The 18,937-nt window shown below is 36.8% G+C and overlaps 1 protein-coding gene across 9 annotated transcripts in view; it reads left to right on the top strand.

Annotated features, from left to right (window-relative positions):
* acaca (acetyl-CoA carboxylase alpha) overlaps positions 1-18,937 on the top strand; it is a 52,760-nt gene that overhangs the window by 20,364 nt on the left and 13,459 nt on the right. The window contains exons 18-41 of one of the 9 annotated variants that reach the window (XM_052591765.1): positions 251-385; positions 483-629; positions 2,835-3,023; positions 3,113-3,213; positions 3,305-3,393; positions 4,149-4,273; positions 4,419-4,646; positions 5,571-5,660; positions 6,237-6,355; positions 8,106-8,129; positions 8,684-8,764; positions 10,320-10,463; positions 10,841-10,943; positions 11,118-11,225; positions 12,127-12,183; positions 12,375-12,419; positions 13,379-13,420; positions 14,701-14,916; positions 14,997-15,152; positions 15,232-15,456; positions 15,938-16,093; positions 16,736-16,882; positions 17,729-17,998; positions 18,098-18,195. In XM_052591765.1, the coding sequence (XP_052447725.1) occupies positions 251-385; positions 483-629; positions 2,835-3,023; positions 3,113-3,213; positions 3,305-3,393; positions 4,149-4,273; positions 4,419-4,646; positions 5,571-5,660; positions 6,237-6,355; positions 8,106-8,129; positions 8,684-8,764; positions 10,320-10,463; positions 10,841-10,943; positions 11,118-11,225; positions 12,127-12,183; positions 12,375-12,419; positions 13,379-13,420; positions 14,701-14,916; positions 14,997-15,152; positions 15,232-15,456; positions 15,938-16,093; positions 16,736-16,882; positions 17,729-17,998; positions 18,098-18,195 (3,095 nt within the window). The remainder of the gene's footprint in view (positions 1-250; positions 386-482; positions 630-2,834; positions 3,024-3,112; positions 3,214-3,304; positions 3,394-4,148; positions 4,274-4,418; positions 4,647-5,570; positions 5,661-6,236; positions 6,356-8,105; positions 8,130-8,683; positions 8,765-10,319; positions 10,464-10,840; positions 10,944-11,117; positions 11,226-12,126; positions 12,184-12,374; positions 12,420-13,378; positions 13,421-14,700; positions 14,917-14,996; positions 15,153-15,231; positions 15,457-15,937; positions 16,094-16,735; positions 16,883-17,728; positions 17,999-18,097; positions 18,196-18,937) is intronic. The other 8 variants (XM_052591766.1, XM_052591770.1, XM_052591773.1 and 5 more) reach the window with 8 other exon arrangements.

Here is an 18,937-nt window from a genome sequence, read left to right as displayed (position 1 = left end):
AGTCAGGGTGCACAGATTTGTATTTTTATTAGGACATAAATGTTCCCAGGCTGCTACAAAGAATGTTACTGTATTTTGCCACATTTGTAATGTTAAAAATACAAAAAGTTATTTGTGAGGTAGTTCCTCTTTCATGTGAATTATACAAGCATTTCCTGTATAAATAAAAAAGTGGATTGTGATAGTAGTTTGACTGTGCAAGTGTCTTGTTTGTTCGTAGCATTCTAAACCTCATGTATGTGTCTTTTAGGTGATGAAGATGGTGATGACCCTGACCGCCTCTGAGTCTGGTTGTATTCACTATGTGAAGAGAGCCGGTGCAGTGCTTGAGCCGGGCTGTGTGATCGGCAAACTGCAGCTGGACGACCCCAGCAGAGTACAGCAGGTACATGCATGTGTTACATCTGCTGAATGTACTACGTGTTCAGAAGTTTAAGCAGGTTGAAGTGGTTTAGTGTTTTCAGTGAGTGTGTCTGTTTCAGGCCGAGCTGTTTACAGGAATGTTACCCAGTGTTCAGTCCGTGGCTCTCAGGGGAGAGAAGCTTCACAGAGTCTTCCACAGCACTCTAGATCACCTAGTGCACATTATGAACGGCTACTGTCTGCCAGAGCCCTTCTTCAGTGCCAAGGTGAGAAAACGCACTTCATCCACATTATATACATCCACATTATATACCGTATTTTCCGGACTATAAGTCAGACTTTTTTTCATAGTTTGGCTGGTCCTGCGACTTATAGTCAGGTGCCACTTATTTATCAAAATTAATTTGTAGGGATGCACCGAAATGAAAATTCTTGGCCGAAACCGAAAACCGAAAAAGAGAAAACCAAGGCCGAAAACCGAAACCGAAACACCGAAAGAAAATATGCCAATTATTAGTACCGTTGCATTTATTGCTATGACCGTGTACTAACTTTACTAAAATTAAGACATTGCAATTGCATAAATTAATATTAAAGTTTCAAAAATAATTACAATTACATAACTTATTTAAAAAAATAAACATAAAAATACATAATTACAAATGATGCAAATATTTATTAAGCACATTGCAACAATGCACAGTAGAAAATAAAATTCAAACTAAAAATGTATCCCACTCGTGTATATTTAATAATAATGTACAGGCCTACTGGCCTGCAGAAAGGTTTTAAAATGAACAGTTCTCTCATAAAAACAAAGTGCATTTAGGTGAAGTGCATTTGAAATTTTTCTATGTAGGACTAGAAAGTGCATTACTTCTCCAGTTGGCAAGACTGTTATCACTTCTGGGGATGGGGACTTCAGACAGATAACCATCTAGCTGTTGAGCAGTTGAGCTTGTCATCTGCCTGACATTTGAGAAATATTTGAGAGAGTGTATTTAAATAGGGCCAGGGCATAAATAAACATTTTTATCAAATTAAAGCAGAAATCTAGCAGAAAATCTAGCATAAATATGGCTACAATCTGATATTATGTATGTATATATGTTTGTGTGTGTGTGTGTGTGTGTGTGTGTGTGTATAGTAGCCTAAGAACAAAATAGCCAACCTATTATTATTATTTGAGGCACTTTCTTGCAGAATTCCACTGAACATATCAGACAACGAGGGTGCATGCCACTCATCTGGTGCAGAGACCAGTCTTTTTTTCTGCGCTCTGATCTGTCTCCTGCGCTTGGCGCTTCTCCGTCTCCACGCGGGTTCTCCGCATCCAGCGCGGCCTGGATCATTTCTCGTGCGCGCTGCCTTATTTCCGCATCCAAGTAATGTTCTTTATAACGCGGATCAAGCACATTCGCGATGAAGTGCAGAGGATCCGAAAATATCTCAGTGAGACGTGTGCTCACAGACTTTATAAGACTGTACTTTTCTTTGTTTTTACTTCGTGGTCCGTCTTAATCTCTTTGTTAGGAGACGCTTTAGTGCTGCGAATAAAGGAATAAGAAGAGAATGTTCTCACTGGTGTTAAGTGAATGTCGCGTGGAGCTCGTGGTCTGCGCTATGCTGGTGCACGTGCAGGTCGCGGTTTCTGTTTGCGTCATCACAACATTTCGGCCGTGCTGTTTCGGTGATAAAAGTCTATTGGCCGAAAACCGAAAAGGCCATTTTCGGCCGATAATTTTCGGTGGCCGAAATTTCGGTGCATCCCTATTAATTTGACATGAACCGAGAGAAATTAACTAAGAGAAAACATTACCGTCTACAGCCGCAAGAGGGCGCTCTAAGTTGCTAGGTGCTCCTGTAGTCTACACTGAGGAGCATAGAGCGCCCTCTCGTGGCTGTAGACGGTTATGTTTTCTCTTGGTTCTTGGTTCTAAATAAATGCGACTAATAGTCCAGTGCGACTTATATATGTTTTTTTCCTCGTCATGACGTATTTTTGGACTGATGCGACTTATACTCAGGTGCGCCTTATAGTCCGAAAAATACGGTAATTTGCATGAACCTAAATGATTAGGTTATTTTGATTGGAAGTTTGCTGAGGCCCCCTAGTGGTCCCCTGCTCTTGGTTGAGAACTAATATATGGCTTTAAAAGGACTCATAGTTGTTGTTGTTGTTGTTGTTTTTGGGGCCACATTTTCATTCATTACAAAAAATACAATAATAAATGGACAGAGCCTGGTGATATTGATGGTAGAAAAGTAGAATTCATCAAATAATCTGAAAAAAATGCTTCATAATGATAATAATAATAATTATAATAACCACTGTTAATTTACTTAATTGGTTGGCAAAGGAATATGTCATTTATTATAATTTTCTACAGTTAAAAAAGTCAATTTTGTTAGATAGAAAATTAAAGTTTTTGGTAGGTATAGAAATGAAGATTCGGTTGTGTGTGTTTTAGCTGAAAGAATGGGTGGAGCGTCTGATGAAGACTCTCAGGGACCCCTCTCTGCCCCTGCTAGAGCTTCAGGAGATCATGACGAGCGTTTCAGGCCGGATCCCTCCTGCTGTAGAGAAGTCTATCAAGAAAGAAATGGCTCAGTACGCCAGCAACATCACCTCTGTCCTCTGCCAGTTTCCCAGCCAGCAGGTGCTACTTAGGGTCCTTTGAGTCCATGTGTTTCTGAAGCTACGAGACTGTGATCGTTGTGTGTAAATGCTGTCTGATTTTCCTGGCAGATTGCTAATATACTGGACAGTCATGCTGCCACGCTGAACAGGAAGTCAGAGAGAGAAGTCTTCTTCATGAACACACAGAGCATTGTACAGCTGGTTCAGAAGTTAGTGAATAATTAATACAATCTACACATTTAGATGCACACAATCAAAGACACACAGGTTAACCGGCTCTGGTGTGTGTTGTGTGCCCAGGTACCGCAGTGGCATCAGAGGACATATGAAGGCAGTGGTGATGGACCTCCTCAGGCAGTATTTAAGAGTGGAAGTTCAGTTTCAACATGGTAAGACTGCTTCTTATATGGCCTTAAATGATGAGATATTGGTAAAAAAAAAAAAAAAAAAAAAAAATTAAATATTTTACCATGTGACCACTGGATGGCAGTGTGACACCAATTCATTTCTGGTGTATTAAATATTCTAAATTCAAATATTCAAATATTTAAAACATAGAAATAGAAAATAGAAACAAAAGATCCCACATGTGAATATGGAAAATTAACTAAATAACATTTTAATACAAAATGAAGATATGAATTCGGGTAGAAACAAACCCTTCCTTTCTCACTAAAATGTAACTACTTTTCAAAATTATTTTTCTGATCATTTCCAGTGTTATGTTAATCAAAGCTTAAAAGCTATTCAAAATCAGTTTTGGTTATTGAAATAAAGCTGAAATAAAATCCAAATAAAAAGTGAAACTTATAAACCTTAAATGAAAATGAGAAATGTTGCTTTTACAACTGAAATAAGTTTTTTTGAAATACTAAAACTAAAGCAATGTAGAAATATATTAATAATATATAGAAATATATAGAAAAAAAGGAAAATGACAAAAAAAAATCAAATAACGCACATTTTTATTTAATGATTTATACATTTATTTTTATTTATATTTATTTAGATATATTTATTTAATTCATTTTTAATGAATGTTTGTGTTTTCATTTTTTTTCCATTGTATAAACAGTTTTAATTTTTGTGTATAGGTGTATTTAGTTTTTATTAATTCATGTTTATGTGTGTGTATTATTATCAGGTCACTATGACAAGTGTGTATTCGCACTACGAGAGGAAAACAAAGGGGACATGTCCAGTGTGCTCAACTACATATTCTCTCATGCACAAGTCACAAAGAAGAACTGTCTGGTCACCATGTTGATTGTGAGTACACGGTCACAAAAAAACAGAGAGACTTCAGGAAATCTGTGAATGTTGGTTGTTCTTGTTTCTAGAACATAGATCAGTCGAGATTTCATAAAAGCATATGTATATTTAGTCATATGATTAAAAGGTTTGTTCTCTGTAGGATCAGCTGTGTGGACGGGATCCCACTCTGACAGATGAGCTGATGGCAATACTCACAGAACTCACACAGCTCAGCAAGACCACTAACGCCAAGGTGGCACTGCGGGCACGGCAGGTTCTCATCGCCTCCCACCTTCCGTCGTATGAGCTACGGCACAATCAAGTGGAATCCATCTTCCTGTCTGCCATCGACATGTACGGACATCAGTTCTGCATTGAAAACCTGCAGGTAGGATATCTGGCGACAGATCTACAGTGCCATCTACAACTGAAAAAAAAATGACTCCCCTTTTTTAATTGAATTGGCTACTTTAACAGAAATGTTGAAAAGGAATTAGAATGGCAATGAATTTTCTAAATTGCAGTTCGAATCATGTTAATAAACTTAAGCTAATGATGTATTCCCTTAAATGCAGAACACTTTTTTTTTTTCCCCAGACCCACTTTTATAAATTAAGTTCAGATGTCAAAACACACTTTACACTTTACCGAATTATCTTGTATTGCAATATTATAATAATTATATAAATTGAACAAGTCGTGTAAGTACTTTAAGAGTTTTCTAACTGTAAGGTGAATAATAAAAATAGGCTAAATTGATACATTTCATTAAATATTTTCTTCAGTTTATTTTTTTGGTTCATTTAACTAGTTACACTATCAAATAAATGCATTTCATTTGGACATTCTGTCCATCCTTAAAAAAGGAATTCTGGGTAAGAGAGAAGAAATATCATTGTTTACACGAAAACAAATTAATCAGCTCAATGGTTTAAGCACTGATAATAATAAAAGACGTTACTACTAATAATAAAATCAGCATATTAGACCGATTTATGAAGGATCATGTGATGCTGGAGACTGGAGTAAAATTCAGCTTTGATCATAGGAATAAATTGCATTTTAAAATATATTAAAATAGGAAATTGTAATAGTATTTCATAATATTGTTTCTGTTGTAATTCTGATAAATAAATGCAGCTTTAATTAATAAAGAATGCATAAGAGACATACAAAAATTCTAAATGTTATTACCAACTGTATTCTTAAGCTTTATTTGATTCCGCTACTGCAACAGAAATCTACTCTCTACATTTAAAAAATGTTGTGTATCGTCAAATTATTGATACATTTTATTTTTGATTTTCTCTAGAAACTGATCCTGTCAGAGACATCCATCTTCGACGTGCTGCCAAATTTCTTTTACCACAGTAATCAAGTGGTCCGGATGGCTGCTCTAGAGGTAAGACTGTCATTTTACATTTATTCATTTTGCACACGCTTTTATCCGAAGAGACCTACAGCTGAGGAATGCAGCAAGCGATTTATCATACAATGGCATTAAACACGAGCAGTGCCCTTATACAAGGTTTTAGTCCTCGTTCTAAACAGGAAAAGCTAGGACAGAAAGGATAACAAGAGTATAGAAAAGTGAAGACATAGAATTTACTTTTTTTTATTTTATTAATGAGGAGGCAGTTAGATCCTCACGGGAGAGATGAGTTTTCAGTTGTTTTTTGAAGATTGTGAGGGATTCGGCTGTCCGGACGGAGACTGGTAGATCACTCCACCGGCAAGGAACAGTGAAAGGAAACGTCCTTGAAAGTGATTTTGTTCCTCTCTGCGATGGGACCATGAGGCGCCACGGTTGTTTGATTGCACATGGTGGAAGTCCAGCTAGAAGAGCATCGCGATAGTCCAGCCTAGAAATGACAAGGGCCTGGATGAGAGCTGTGTTGCATGCTGTTGATCCAAGTAATTAAGTATTGATTTGTATCTTTATATGATGCAGAACATGCCTCTCTCTCTCTTCTCTCAGGTGTATGTTCGTAGAGCTTACATCGCTTATGAACTCAACAGCGTCCAGCACCGTCAGCTGAAGGACAACACCTGCATCGTGGAGTTCCAGTTCATGCTGCCCACATCACACCCCAACAGGTACCGCAACCCTGCTTCCCCGATCTCTCCCACCCCTCACCGGGACTGTGGAGGAGCATGTCAAAACATTCTAAAAGAAAATCCTGCCTAAGGCAAATGTGTGTTTGGATTCTCTGCTTGAATGTGACATAAAGTCTCCTCCACTGTACCACAGTCCACTTCCCCTCACATCTTTAAAATGCTCTACCTGTGCACAATCTAAGCCACTGATATATTTGTGTGCTTTGATCAGAAGGTTTGTATGACATAGGAGCATTATTTAGTGACACAGGGTGAAAAACAGTTCTTCTTTAAGGTGTCTCTCGTCTGTGCTGGCCACATCCGTTTGTTTCAGGTGACACTCGTTTTTACAATGCAAAAGAATGCACCCTATAGGACTTGCTCAAGCGATTGTTCTGACTCACTGTCTAACAGTTTGATCTTCATGCACTTCTTTTTTTTTTTAATTATTATTATTATTATTATTCACTGTTGATTCATGCATGTGAACTGATTCCGTTTAGCCTCTTATGATGCATGCTGAGCAATTCTGTTTTTGTGCATTGTCATATTTTACAAAAAAGATTCACGAGACTGATCTCCCCATACTCCCAGCTCCTAGCATGTGCTCTTCCAGCTGCTTTGCCTGTGATTTGTGTAAACTGTGTGGCTTATGCACGTGTTCAAGTACATGGAAGATAATTTAGCTGCATTTACTGCAGTATTTTAAGCGCTGAACTGTTGCATGTGATGGAGGGGTGGTCGTTTCTGAAGTGTGTGGCTTGGTTTAGGTTTATAAAATTTAAATCATGTAAAATAATTAAAATGATTAAGATCAAAGTATGACTTTTTACCGTGGCTGTGTTATTAAATTAGCTTAACTAATTATTAAAAATTAGTAAAATGTAAATGAATTAAATAAATGCATATTAAATATCCCTTATCATCTGGTGTATGTTGTAACCAATATCAAATAATACCAACAAATAAAATCTGTAATATCTGGTGATAAACAATATGGTACCAATAAACACAACCATTCGAAATTTGGTGTCAATAAGATTTTTTTTTTATATACTTCTGAAAGTTGATTTAGTGCGCAAATAACTTTTAACTTATTATTATCAATGCTGAAAACTGTTTTGTGAAAACTCTATGCTCAATGCTAGAATTGATGAATCAGAAAAATAAAAATAACAGTATTTATTTGAAATAGATTCTTTTTTGTTACAACTTGAAAAGTCTTTACCATCAATTTTGGTGTCCTTGCTAAAATAAAAGTATTAAAATCTTACTGAACCTAAACATTTGAACTGTAGTGAATTGTGCACCTTTTTTTTTTTCCGCATTAAAAATGAAGCATAATATTTTTTTTTGCCTCGTCATAATTAAGTCTAAAAGCCCCTAAAACAGCCAACATTTTCTTTAAGCAAATTAGCATTTAATGTTTCTTCCTTTTGATTTGGCGGTGAAATGGGTTTTTGAAATTATGGAAGTATGCCTGACATCATCCAAGTAATCACTTGAGACTCATTTGAGACACTTGTATAATTCAGTTAAACTTTGTGCAAGTGCGGCACAATTGTCTTTGAACCACTTCTCATTAGCAGCAGTCTGCTGGTTCAAGTTAGTATGCGCATAAATCAAGCGCACTGAAATTAGATTGGATCTGTCGGTTATGTGAAAGTGCCACACACTTCTGATCTCTGACTGACTCCTCCCACTGATGCCTGACACTAACCAATCAATAATCCATGTTGTTTGATTGCAGAGGGAACATCCCCACTCTAAACAGGTATAGTACACATTCTTTCTTCCCTAAATCACAATGTAGATTTAGAAATAGAGTAGAAGAGCGGCATGGTCAAACACATACAGTACAGTGTATAGTGCGTACTATGCAGTAGTAATACATATTCTATTTGATTATTCAAACATATCCAATGTATGAAATCTGTATTTGAAGTCAAATGATCAAAGCTTTTGTGTGTCTCTTAATACTTTGAATTAAACGATTGTAGATACTATGTGTAAGTTTGTGTTTTAATGAAAACATCTCTTCATTGGTGCATTATTCTGTTGATCTCAGTAAATACAAACTAATTTGCATGGCTTATTGCACCACTGTCAACACAAATGTGTGTGGTTCTGTCTGAAATTATATCTGTGTGTGTGTGTGTGTGCGTGTGTGTGTGCGTGTGTGTGTGTGCGCGCATGCAAATTAAGATATTCCCGTTATATGTTAAGTGAAGTTAAATTTTTTAGACCTCATACTGGGTTTGAATTAACTGTATAATAGTGGCGATTAAATGTGCTGTGTATGTTTGTGTGATGTGATTGTCCTCCCAGGAAACTGTCTGCCCCACTACAGGACTACAAACCTCCAGATATCACAGCTAACGCTAGTGACTCTGCCCAGAGTGAGGACAGGTAGAGCAGGACAGACTACAGGGTTTACTCACAGAGAGGGTTAAATCAAGCAAGAACAATCTATGCATACAGTTTTTTTATGATATCTGGGTGTGAATACTGAATTGGTCTTAATGGGTTCGAGATTGCTGTCGATACTAACATTGAACAGGAGACTTGTCACCTCATGAAATTTTGACATTTCTGGTAGATGCGCTGATTGAGCTTGTAATTATGGGTGTTTTTTTAAGGAATATTCTGGGTTAAATATAACTTCAGATCGGAACTTATGGCTTGTCAAAGTTGCCACAGGATATAATTTTTCCTTCCTGTCCCTCAGTTTGTAAAGTCTGAAAAAATGCATTAATGATAAACCGCTACACAAACACACACACACACACACACACTATATATATATAAAGGGAAGCATAAATGGCTGCCCACTGCTCCGGGTGTGTGCTCACAGTGTGTGTGTGTGTTCACTGCTCTGTGTGTGTGCATTTCGGATGGGTTAAATGCAGAGCACACATTCTGAGTATGGGTCACCATACTTGGCTGAATGTCACTTCACCTTTTTTTTTTTTTCACACTTACTCACTCAATATATATATATAGAGAGAGAGAGAGAGAGAGAGAGATGTATGTGTATATTATTTTTTTAACTGAAATACTTTTTTATGAAGTTAACCGTGTATATAATAAATACGGAATACTGCACATAGCATGCATGGAAATAAAATAAGAAAAAAATATGAAGAATAATGTGTGTGTGTGTGTGTGTGTGTGTATATAATATTATAATATATTATATATAATATATAGTATATAGTATTTCATTTTGTTAAATTGTATGCATGGCTCCATAGTCAATACAGTAAAATTATCCGTTAATTTCACTATTTCTGATTTTAGAAAGCCGAATTAAAGTGTAATATCAAATCTATTGAATCTAAAACTTAGAAAAGGAAAATATGATGTTAAACATTTTCATTAATATCTAATAATCTTTAAGAACACAAAAATATACGTAATATACTAAAAAATATGTTTTTGACAGCCCCGTTTAAGAACCTCTGCTTTGCCAACGTGCCCCATAGACTACCATTGTAAATGTGTCATGATAAGCCCATTTCTTTTGTTTTTACAAATGGAGGGTTGACCACTAATTAAGGTAATTATGATATGGAAAACAGCAGGCCACAGCTAGTTTATGTTTAACCTGGAATATTCTTAACTAACCTGTACCTTTCCCTCATGAATTTCAATGAAAGTGAATGCATGAATTCACCCATAGAGTGAAGTTTCAGTCTTATTAATTTTTCCCTTTAACATCTGGTTTAATTGCCTCCTGACAACTGGCCCCTTTTATAAGATTCAGATCTTACACTTGTGTATTCGCTATTAGCTTGTGAGGAGGCGGTGCTGCTTCCATTCACTCATCTGTTCTAGACCGATGTGTGGTGGTGATGATTTGATCTTTCACCTGGGGTGGTCTGCCACATTTTTGAGCAGTTAGGTATATGCAGCTGTGTTAATAACACATATTTTTGTTTGTGTGGGTGTGTTGTTCTCTCAGAATGTCCTTCTCCTCTAACTTGAACCACTATGGCATGGTCCACATGGCCAGTGTTAGTGACGTGCTCCTGGACACCTCCTTCACCCCACCCTGTCAGCGCATGGGTGCCATGGTTTCCTTCCGCTCCTTCCTGGAGTTCACCAGGTTAGTATGTGTCTACAGAAATTGGAAAGGTGTTTAGTACAGACATGAAATCAAAATTATTCCTGTTAATTTTCTTATTAAGTGACCCTGATCTTATTGCACACAATTTGCATGAAAAATTTAACTCATAAATAAACAATTCAAATATTTGTAAAATAAGTCTAAAACACTCTGATTGTATGAAGCCAGACTAATTTCTTAAGATTAGGAGTTTCTTAAATGATATTAATACATCAAGGGTGACAAATAGAGCTGATCAAATAGAGAACCATTTAAACCTGTAATGTGACATTTTGAGAATTGCGTTTCATGTTATTTCTGTTTTCCCAAAAAACATACATTTGCTGGTTGAGTGTCTAATGTGACTGTTATCACAGGAACATTAAGGAAGTGTTGAGCTGTTTCTCTGACTCTCCCCCATCAACTCCAACCTTTCCTGAGGGGGGCAACCCTGTGCTGTATGGAGAGGAGGACAACAAGGTGAACCTTCTATCTTCTGAAACTGTCAAAAAAAAGGAAAACATAAAGACAATAAGATCAGACATGAATATTTGATTGATGCAATGAAGATTTGGTTGATGCACTGAAGTTATTAATTGGAAAATCATTGTTTTCTGTCCCTAGTTTATATTGTTTTTGTTTGTCATACTATAGAGCATTCAAGATGAGCCAATTCATATCCTTAATGTGGCCATAAAGACGGACAGCGACATTGATGACGATGGACTGGCAGCCATGTTCTGCGAGTTTACCCATTCTAAGGTGAAACAGAGTTCTGTTCTCTATATGTTGATAGTTTTTAAGGCGAGGAAAGGCAAAGCATTTTTATTTTTTAAAGCACATTTAAAACAGCAGCTACTGGCCAAAGTGCTGTACAATCTAAAAGCGTAAAATGATGAAATAAACACTTAAAGAAAACACAATGCAATAAAACAGATAAACTAGCAAGAGAACACCCTGATTAATAAAATTACATTGATCCAAAAGCCAGAGAGAAAAGATATGTTTGCAGTGAAGATTTCAAACACTCAACATCAGATGAACTCTAATGTAAAGCAGATCGTTCCACAGTCATGGAGCTGCAGCAGAGGAAGCACAATCTCCTTTTAACTTAAACGTGCCGTGGGACAGACAGCAGCAAACTGTTTGAGGACATTAAGGGCCTAGAACACTAGAGTTACAGTAGTTCAGCCTAGGAGAAATAAAAACATAGATCACAGTCTCCCAAGTCCCTTGGTGATAAAAACGCTTTCAATTTTGCAATGGATCTGAGATGATAAAAGCTGTTCTTGGCTACTGAGTTGATTTGTTTGTCAAATTTAAGACCATTATCAAAGATCACACCCACATTTTTGGCATGAGTATGAGAATTCATCGATAAAGGACCCAAGTTGTCATTTATCGTATAATAAATGATGGATTATTTATGTTTATTTATGGTACACCTGTGTGTCATCGGCATAAAAATGGTAATGTTATACTTTGAAAAATCCTGCTTAAAGGGAGCAAATAAAGTGAAGACAAAAAGCGGGCCCAGAATTGATCCCTGAGGCACACCGCAAGTTAATGCTACAGAAGAGGAAGAAAAATTCCCAACCTCCAAAAGAAATGTTAAACTTTCAGTGATTTCAGTAATTGTCTTTCACATCATTTTTTACCACAGAAGTCTCTGCTGTTTGAGCATGGCATCCGAAGACTTACCTTCCTGGTCGCTCAGAAGGTATGATTTCAGAATGACATTTGAGCATGATTCCTTTCTGTCACTCCTTCTCAATCTAATTTTAACAAAATAATCTGTAATCAATTGAATGTTTATTTGAATAACTGCAATCCTTAGTAACTGATCTCGAATCTGGTACACCCACTGCATGTGTGTCTTTTCCTCTTTGCTCTTGACGCCGTTATTAACAGGATTTCAGGAAGCAGGTCAACTGTGAGGTGGACCAGAGGTTCCATGTAAGTAGTTGTGGAATGTTTGAGACATTGGCTCTGTTCCACAACCTGTTTCTTTGGCGTAATCTTACCCAAATTGAAGCCTCACAAGTGACTGAACTGAAACACTCTACATAAACTTTTTTGACACCGGTCATGCTGGATACACCAGTAGCACTAGTTGTCTGAAGTGCATGAGAAATTTGGCTTTAGCTCACTGTTGGTTCAGTTAGAGAGAAACAATAACGTGTTGCTAAAGCTAATGATTACTCATATACTAAATAAATATTAAATGCATGGTGCACACAGTAAAATTTTAATTAGACTGTTTTAATATAGTCATTCTCAGTATTGAATGAAATTAATTTTAATTGGCATAATCATGTTCACCGTCCTGAATGTTAGCATGTTGCTAAACTAATGACAGTAGTACTCTTATGTACGAAAATTAAGGCTGTAATTTTTAAAAACTGCAAACAAATTCATTGGATTATACGCTGATTAATCAGTCAAATTAATCACTAGTAATTTCATACTGTGCATCAATGATTGAGTCCCTTAATGGAAATATTGGGTATGGACAAATAATCATTGAAATTCATTGTCATTGAATAGAGAAAAAGTGGCTTTGTTAGTCAGTCTTATTTGTTTTAGATAATTGAATATAAGTTTATAATTCTATAAATGTAATAATATAAAATGTGTGTATATGTGTATTTTTATTTTTTTATTTTATGAACATATTGACTCCCAGGTTTTGGAACAGAGCCATTATAAATGGTCTCTTAATTAAGTTACAGACTTAATTATAAGACTGTTCAGTCTTTGGAAAGTACAAAACCTGTTTTAGTTCTGTAAATGTCCTGTAGTGAAATTTTTTTTTCCTGTAGTAGTAGTATCAATATTGGTCTGGTCTTCCAGTGTTGACATGTACGGAATGAAATGTAATTTCACTGTTAATGTTTAATGTCTGAATTTCACAGAGAGAATTCCCCAAATTTTTCACTTTCCGGGCTCGAGACAAGGTGAGTTATGTTTTACACAAGACTAGCAGTGACAGTCACAAAGCACTGTAACACTTTTAAATGCAAGTGTTCATTAAATTCATCAGGAGCTTTATGTTTAGGGGGAAATACAGAGGGCAAATGAGGAGGAGGAAAAGAAAAAGCTGTTATATTCCTCGGTTTCTTGTCTTTGCTGTGCAAGTCACTCCATCATGAACAATGGCGTTTCTCTGGCTTCCTTCAGCCCTGATAGTTTGCTAAAATGGTTCCAGCAAAGCTCATTACATTTAATGAACTTTTTAATTATTTGTCTCATTTGAGAGGGATGACATCCATTAGCAGCTGTGATTACCTACATTTACTAAATCTAGACTGCTATTATAGCTCACGGCACTTTCTGCTCCTGTAGACTCACTTTCTCTAAATTTAAAATGAACAGTTTCATCCCATTTTATATTTTCTATTTTATTAAGTCTTTTTCTATTAGTAAAATTTAGCTTTTTCAGTATTTATTTATTTATTTATTTTTTGGGCAAAAATCGTAATCATTTGTTAAAACATTAATTTGTGGTTGATATTGTAATCACAGATATTTAACACAATTAGGACTACACAATATTACCAACTCTTATACAAGTATTTTTTTTCCCCCTCTATAGTGATGTATCAGTACATTTTTGCTATGATAACAAAATTAGAATTCTCAATACCAATTTTGAAACCACCAATACTGAAACTAAGCTAACTAATTTATCTGGGGAGGAAAGTTTTTGTTTAATTTAATCTTTGTTATATTTAGCATTTCTGCCATACAAACAGCTTTAAATGGTATTGTGAAAGATAATGTTCTCATTCACTAATATTTTTTTTTTTGTGGATTATACATATATGAAGAGTGGAGTTTATCACAAAAATATTATGACATTAAAACTTTCCCAACCTCTACCTTTCCTTTACAGTCTTTGTCACTCTTAGTCTATTTTTTTTATTATTAAATTATAAAATGTAGTACGAAATATATTGATGAATTGTGATTTGTTTGTGAAAACCTTTAGTTAATGAGATCAAGTGATTTATTTATTTATTTTTTTATTTTTTTAATTCAAACTGTTTTCCTTTTGATCCCAGGAAAACAAGATAGAAAAATAATAATCCACGACTTTTTTAAAGTTCCATATTTTTTAAATGTTGTGCATTTTTTTTTTTTACTTTTAGTTTTTTTGTGAAATTACTAGTTTTTTTGGGCAGACTGTCATTTTGTCAGAAAAAAAAGTTTTGCCAATCTTTTTTTTTTTTTTCAGTTTGAGGAAGACCGTATCTACAGGCACTTGGAACCTGCTTTGGCTTTCCAGCTGGAGCTCAACCGCATGCGTAATTTTGCATTGACGGCCATCCCTTGTGCCAATCATAAGATGCACCTGTATTTGGGAGCTGCCCGTGTGGAAGTGGGCATCGAGGTCACTGATTACCGCTTCTTTGTGCGGGCCATCATCCGCCACTCGGACTTGGTCACCAAGGTAGGAGCATCTCTGTGATCTGTATTTGCATCAATAAACTCTGTTGCATGTATGACACTCTATGGTTCCCTGTTGTGTAGGAAGCGTCGTTTGAGTACCTGCACAACGAGGCAGAACGTTTGCTGCTGGAGGCCATGGATGAGCTGGAAGTGGCCTTCAACAACACCACAGTGCGCACCGACTGCAATCACATCTTCCTCAATTTCGTCCCAACTGTCATCATGGACCCTTCTAAGGTTTTAATGCATTTCAAAGGATATTTGTTTTAGGAAGGTTCACATCTGCATGCGTTTTGAGCTCTTGTGTTCTCATTAGATTGAGGAATCAGTGCGCTCCATGGTCATGCGCTACGGCAGTCGTCTGTGGAAGCTCCGCGTGCTACAAGCTGAGCTCAAAATCAACATCCGATTGACACCCACTGGCAAACAGATCCCCATCCGCCTCTTCCTGACCAATGAGAGTGGCTACTACCTGGACATCAGCCTGTACAAGGAGGTCACAGACTCCCATACAGGACAGGTGGGGCACAAAGACCGACAGGTGGGGCTCACGTGTCTCTTATTAACACAAACACATATATAAACTCAGACAGCTAAAACTGAACAACAGTACTATGCCATCGTCATATTTATCATAGGAAAAATAAATCAAGCCATGTGTGTCCAAACATATAAATGGTACCATTCAATTTGTCATTGCACTAAGCAGTTTCATTCTTTCAGATGTTGGTTTTCAGTGATTTGTCATCTAGTTTCATTTGTCAGTGAAGTGCTGACTTTTTCAGTATCAAACTAAAAATGCTTTTTCATTAAGTTAAATAGAAATTATTTAGATTTATTTAGAATTATAGTTTTTTAAGTGTTTGCAAATGTCATTGTGAGTGTCCGCATATCATTGGCCAGCTGTTATCTGTTTGTCTATATTTGGGGAAAATTATAGATTTATTTATGGTTATTTACATTTTCCTACCTTTAACTGGGACTGGCTGACTCTCTTTTGTCCTCTATCGCTCTGTCATCAGATCATGTTCCAGGCATACGGAGATAAGCAGGGTCCTCTTCATGGCATGCTCATTAACACACCCTATGTCACTAAAGACCTGCTGCAGTCCAAACGCTTCCAGGCCCAGAGCCTCGGGACCACCTATGTGTACGACTTTCCAGAGATGTTCCGTCAGGTATCTCTAAAGAGTCTTATAATGGCAATATATATTTACCACTCAAATGTTTAAGGTCCGTAAGATTTTTTTAAGAAAGGAATACTTTTATTCAGCAAGGATGTGTTACATTGAGCAAAAGTGACAATAAAGACATTTTTAATGTTGCAGAAGATAGGGGTGAGCGACGATCATGATTGGCCTATCGTTAATGCGCATCTCGTCAGTAAAGCTATTGTTAACTGAGAAGCTGCGCAAATCCACGTTCAATTTCAGCGTTTATTTGCGCATCTTCTCTGTTAACAACGGCTCTGTGTAGTAACAACTGCTCTATGTGAAATCACGCACCTGATGGATTTTACCACTGATTAGAGAACCGGCTTTACTGACAAGATGCGTATTAACAATCGGCTGATCGTGATCGGCGCACCCCTAGCAGAAGATATATTTATATGTTCTATGTTCTTTTGCACAATATTACTGTATTTCTGATCAAATACAGCCTTAGTGATCAGTTGTTGGTTTATCCATCCCACTTGTAATTACATTTTGAAGACTTTATTTCTGTTTATTTTGTATATATTTTAAATAAAAACACTAAATCTATGAAGAGAAACATTTCTCATTTGTGATTAGTTTGTTAAGGTGTCAGTTTCCCTCTAGGCTCTAAGGAAACTATGGCAGTCCATGGATGCACACGCCACCTTACCAAAGTGTCCTCTTCCATCGGAATTGCTCACCTTCACAGAGCTGGTTCTGGATTCTCAGGGTCAGCTGGTGCAGATGAACCGCCTACCTGGAGGAAATGAGGTGAGATTGCACCATGGTAATGATGACTAAAACTTCTGTTTTGTTAAAATGTATTCCTTGTTCAAAACTGAACCCGACGGAATCAACAGTGAACTGATTTCAGCTGAACATTGGCTGTTTACTAATGTCTTTTTATATTGGCTTTACGGTAGAATTTATCATTATTTTCTTGTTTACCACTGTAAAGCTCTTTGAAACAATTTATATTGTATAAAGTTCTATAGCAATAATGTAACTAAAGTAACTAGACTTAAAGGGGTAAACTACCGTATTTTTCTGACTATAAGTCGCACCTAAGTGTAAGTCGCACCAGTCCAAAAATACGTCATGATGAGGAAAAAATATATATATAAGTCGCACTGGGCTATAATTCGCATTTATTTAGAACCAAGAACCAAGAGAAAACATTACTGTCTCCAGCCGCGAGAGGGCGCTCTATGCTGCTCATTGTAGACTACAGGAGCACTGAGCAGCATAGAGCACCCTCTGGTGGCTGGAGACGGTAATGTTTTATATTGGTTCATCTCTCTTAGTTCATTTCTCTTGGTTCATGTCAAATTAATTTTGATAAATAAGTCGCACTTGACTATAAGTCGCAGGACCACCCAAACTATAAGAAAAAGTGTGACTTATAGTCCGGAAAATACAGTATGTACCTCAAGCTTAATTTGTGGCATTTTCTTGCTCATTTTCAGCAAATGATCACATGCAGTAACTTTGTAGACTGTAGTGGGCCCCTTTCCTTCTCATATTTGTGAGGATACCCCCAAGCATTTATTTAGGCATCAACCTTTATTGTGAATGGACAAAAAAAACAGCTTAACTCATGATTCCATGATTCTCTAGATTGGCATGGTAGCATGGCGGATGACTCTCCGAACCCCTGAGTACCCGGCCGGCCGTGAGATTATTGTGATCAGCAATGACATCACACATAAGATTGGCTCCTTCGGGCCGCAGGAGGATGTGTTGTTCCAGCAGTCTTCAGAGATGGCACGGGAAAGTGGCATTCCTCGACTCTATATCGCTGCCAACAGTGGAGCCCGGATTGGACTGGCTGAGGAGATCAGGCACATGTTCCACGTGGCCTGGCAGGATCCAGCAGACCCGTACAAGGTTTGGAGGGGCTCCAGGGGAAGGGATCAGTGATCATTGATCTAGTGTTATTCTTCAAGATGAGTGTCATTATCACTGTGTTTTCCTGCTGATTGGTAGGGCTTTAAGTACCTGTACCTCACACCTCAAGACTATAAGAAGGTGTCTGCTCTGAACTCAGTCCACTGCGAACATGTGGAAGATGAGGGTGAATCCAGGTGAGTTACTTATCATCCCACACTCAGATTTAAAAATTAGTAAGCTGGTAGGGGGTCATTGATAAATGTTATTCTTATTTTATTTTCCCTTTTTCACTAAAACTATTGTAATTTCTCAGCACAAAAAGGTTTTCTTCACAAAAATAGTTTTACATGACCAAGTTACCACCTCATTATCTTTCTGTCTCTTATTATCTTTTGAAAGAATCAGTCGTTATAGGCAAATTGAAAAAAATATTCAATTCTTCTGTTGTTTGTAAATAGGTCTGACTTCCTCCTTAATGGGGCTTGTTAATAGTGGTCGACCGATACTGTTTTTTTGACAGCCGATGCCGATATCTTGGGAAAACAGGAGGGCCGATAAATTTTGCATTATTAGTAGTAGCAATATTTAAGAAATATAAAATAATTTGAGAACAGATTAAAAATAAAATTGTGTAAAATAAACATACTTTAGATGACAATATTTTTTACAAATAAATAAATGTTTCATAAAATATAATTTAAAAGGAAGTAAACACTGTAACCAACAGGGCACTCAGTATTTTGGGAGGTTTGTGCACATTGGGAATCATATTTTTCAAATAAAGCAAGGGTAACACTCATTTTACATACAGCACACAGAGAGAATGACATGAATATGACAGTGGGCTAGGGCTGTCATTTTTCGTTCGAAAATCGATTGCACAATCGATCGGACCAACCAAAAAAAGTTTCGAAAATGAGAATAGGGAATCGATTT

Source organism: Carassius gibelio, chromosome A5 (genome assembly GCF_023724105.1).
Source record: "Carassius gibelio isolate Cgi1373 ecotype wild population from Czech Republic chromosome A5, carGib1.2-hapl.c, whole genome shotgun sequence".
In the NCBI taxonomy this organism is placed as follows: domain Eukaryota; kingdom Metazoa; phylum Chordata; class Actinopteri; order Cypriniformes; family Cyprinidae; genus Carassius; species Carassius gibelio.
The sequence above is the reverse complement of the archived record's forward strand: the minus strand, read 5'-3'. Positions and strand labels throughout refer to the sequence as shown.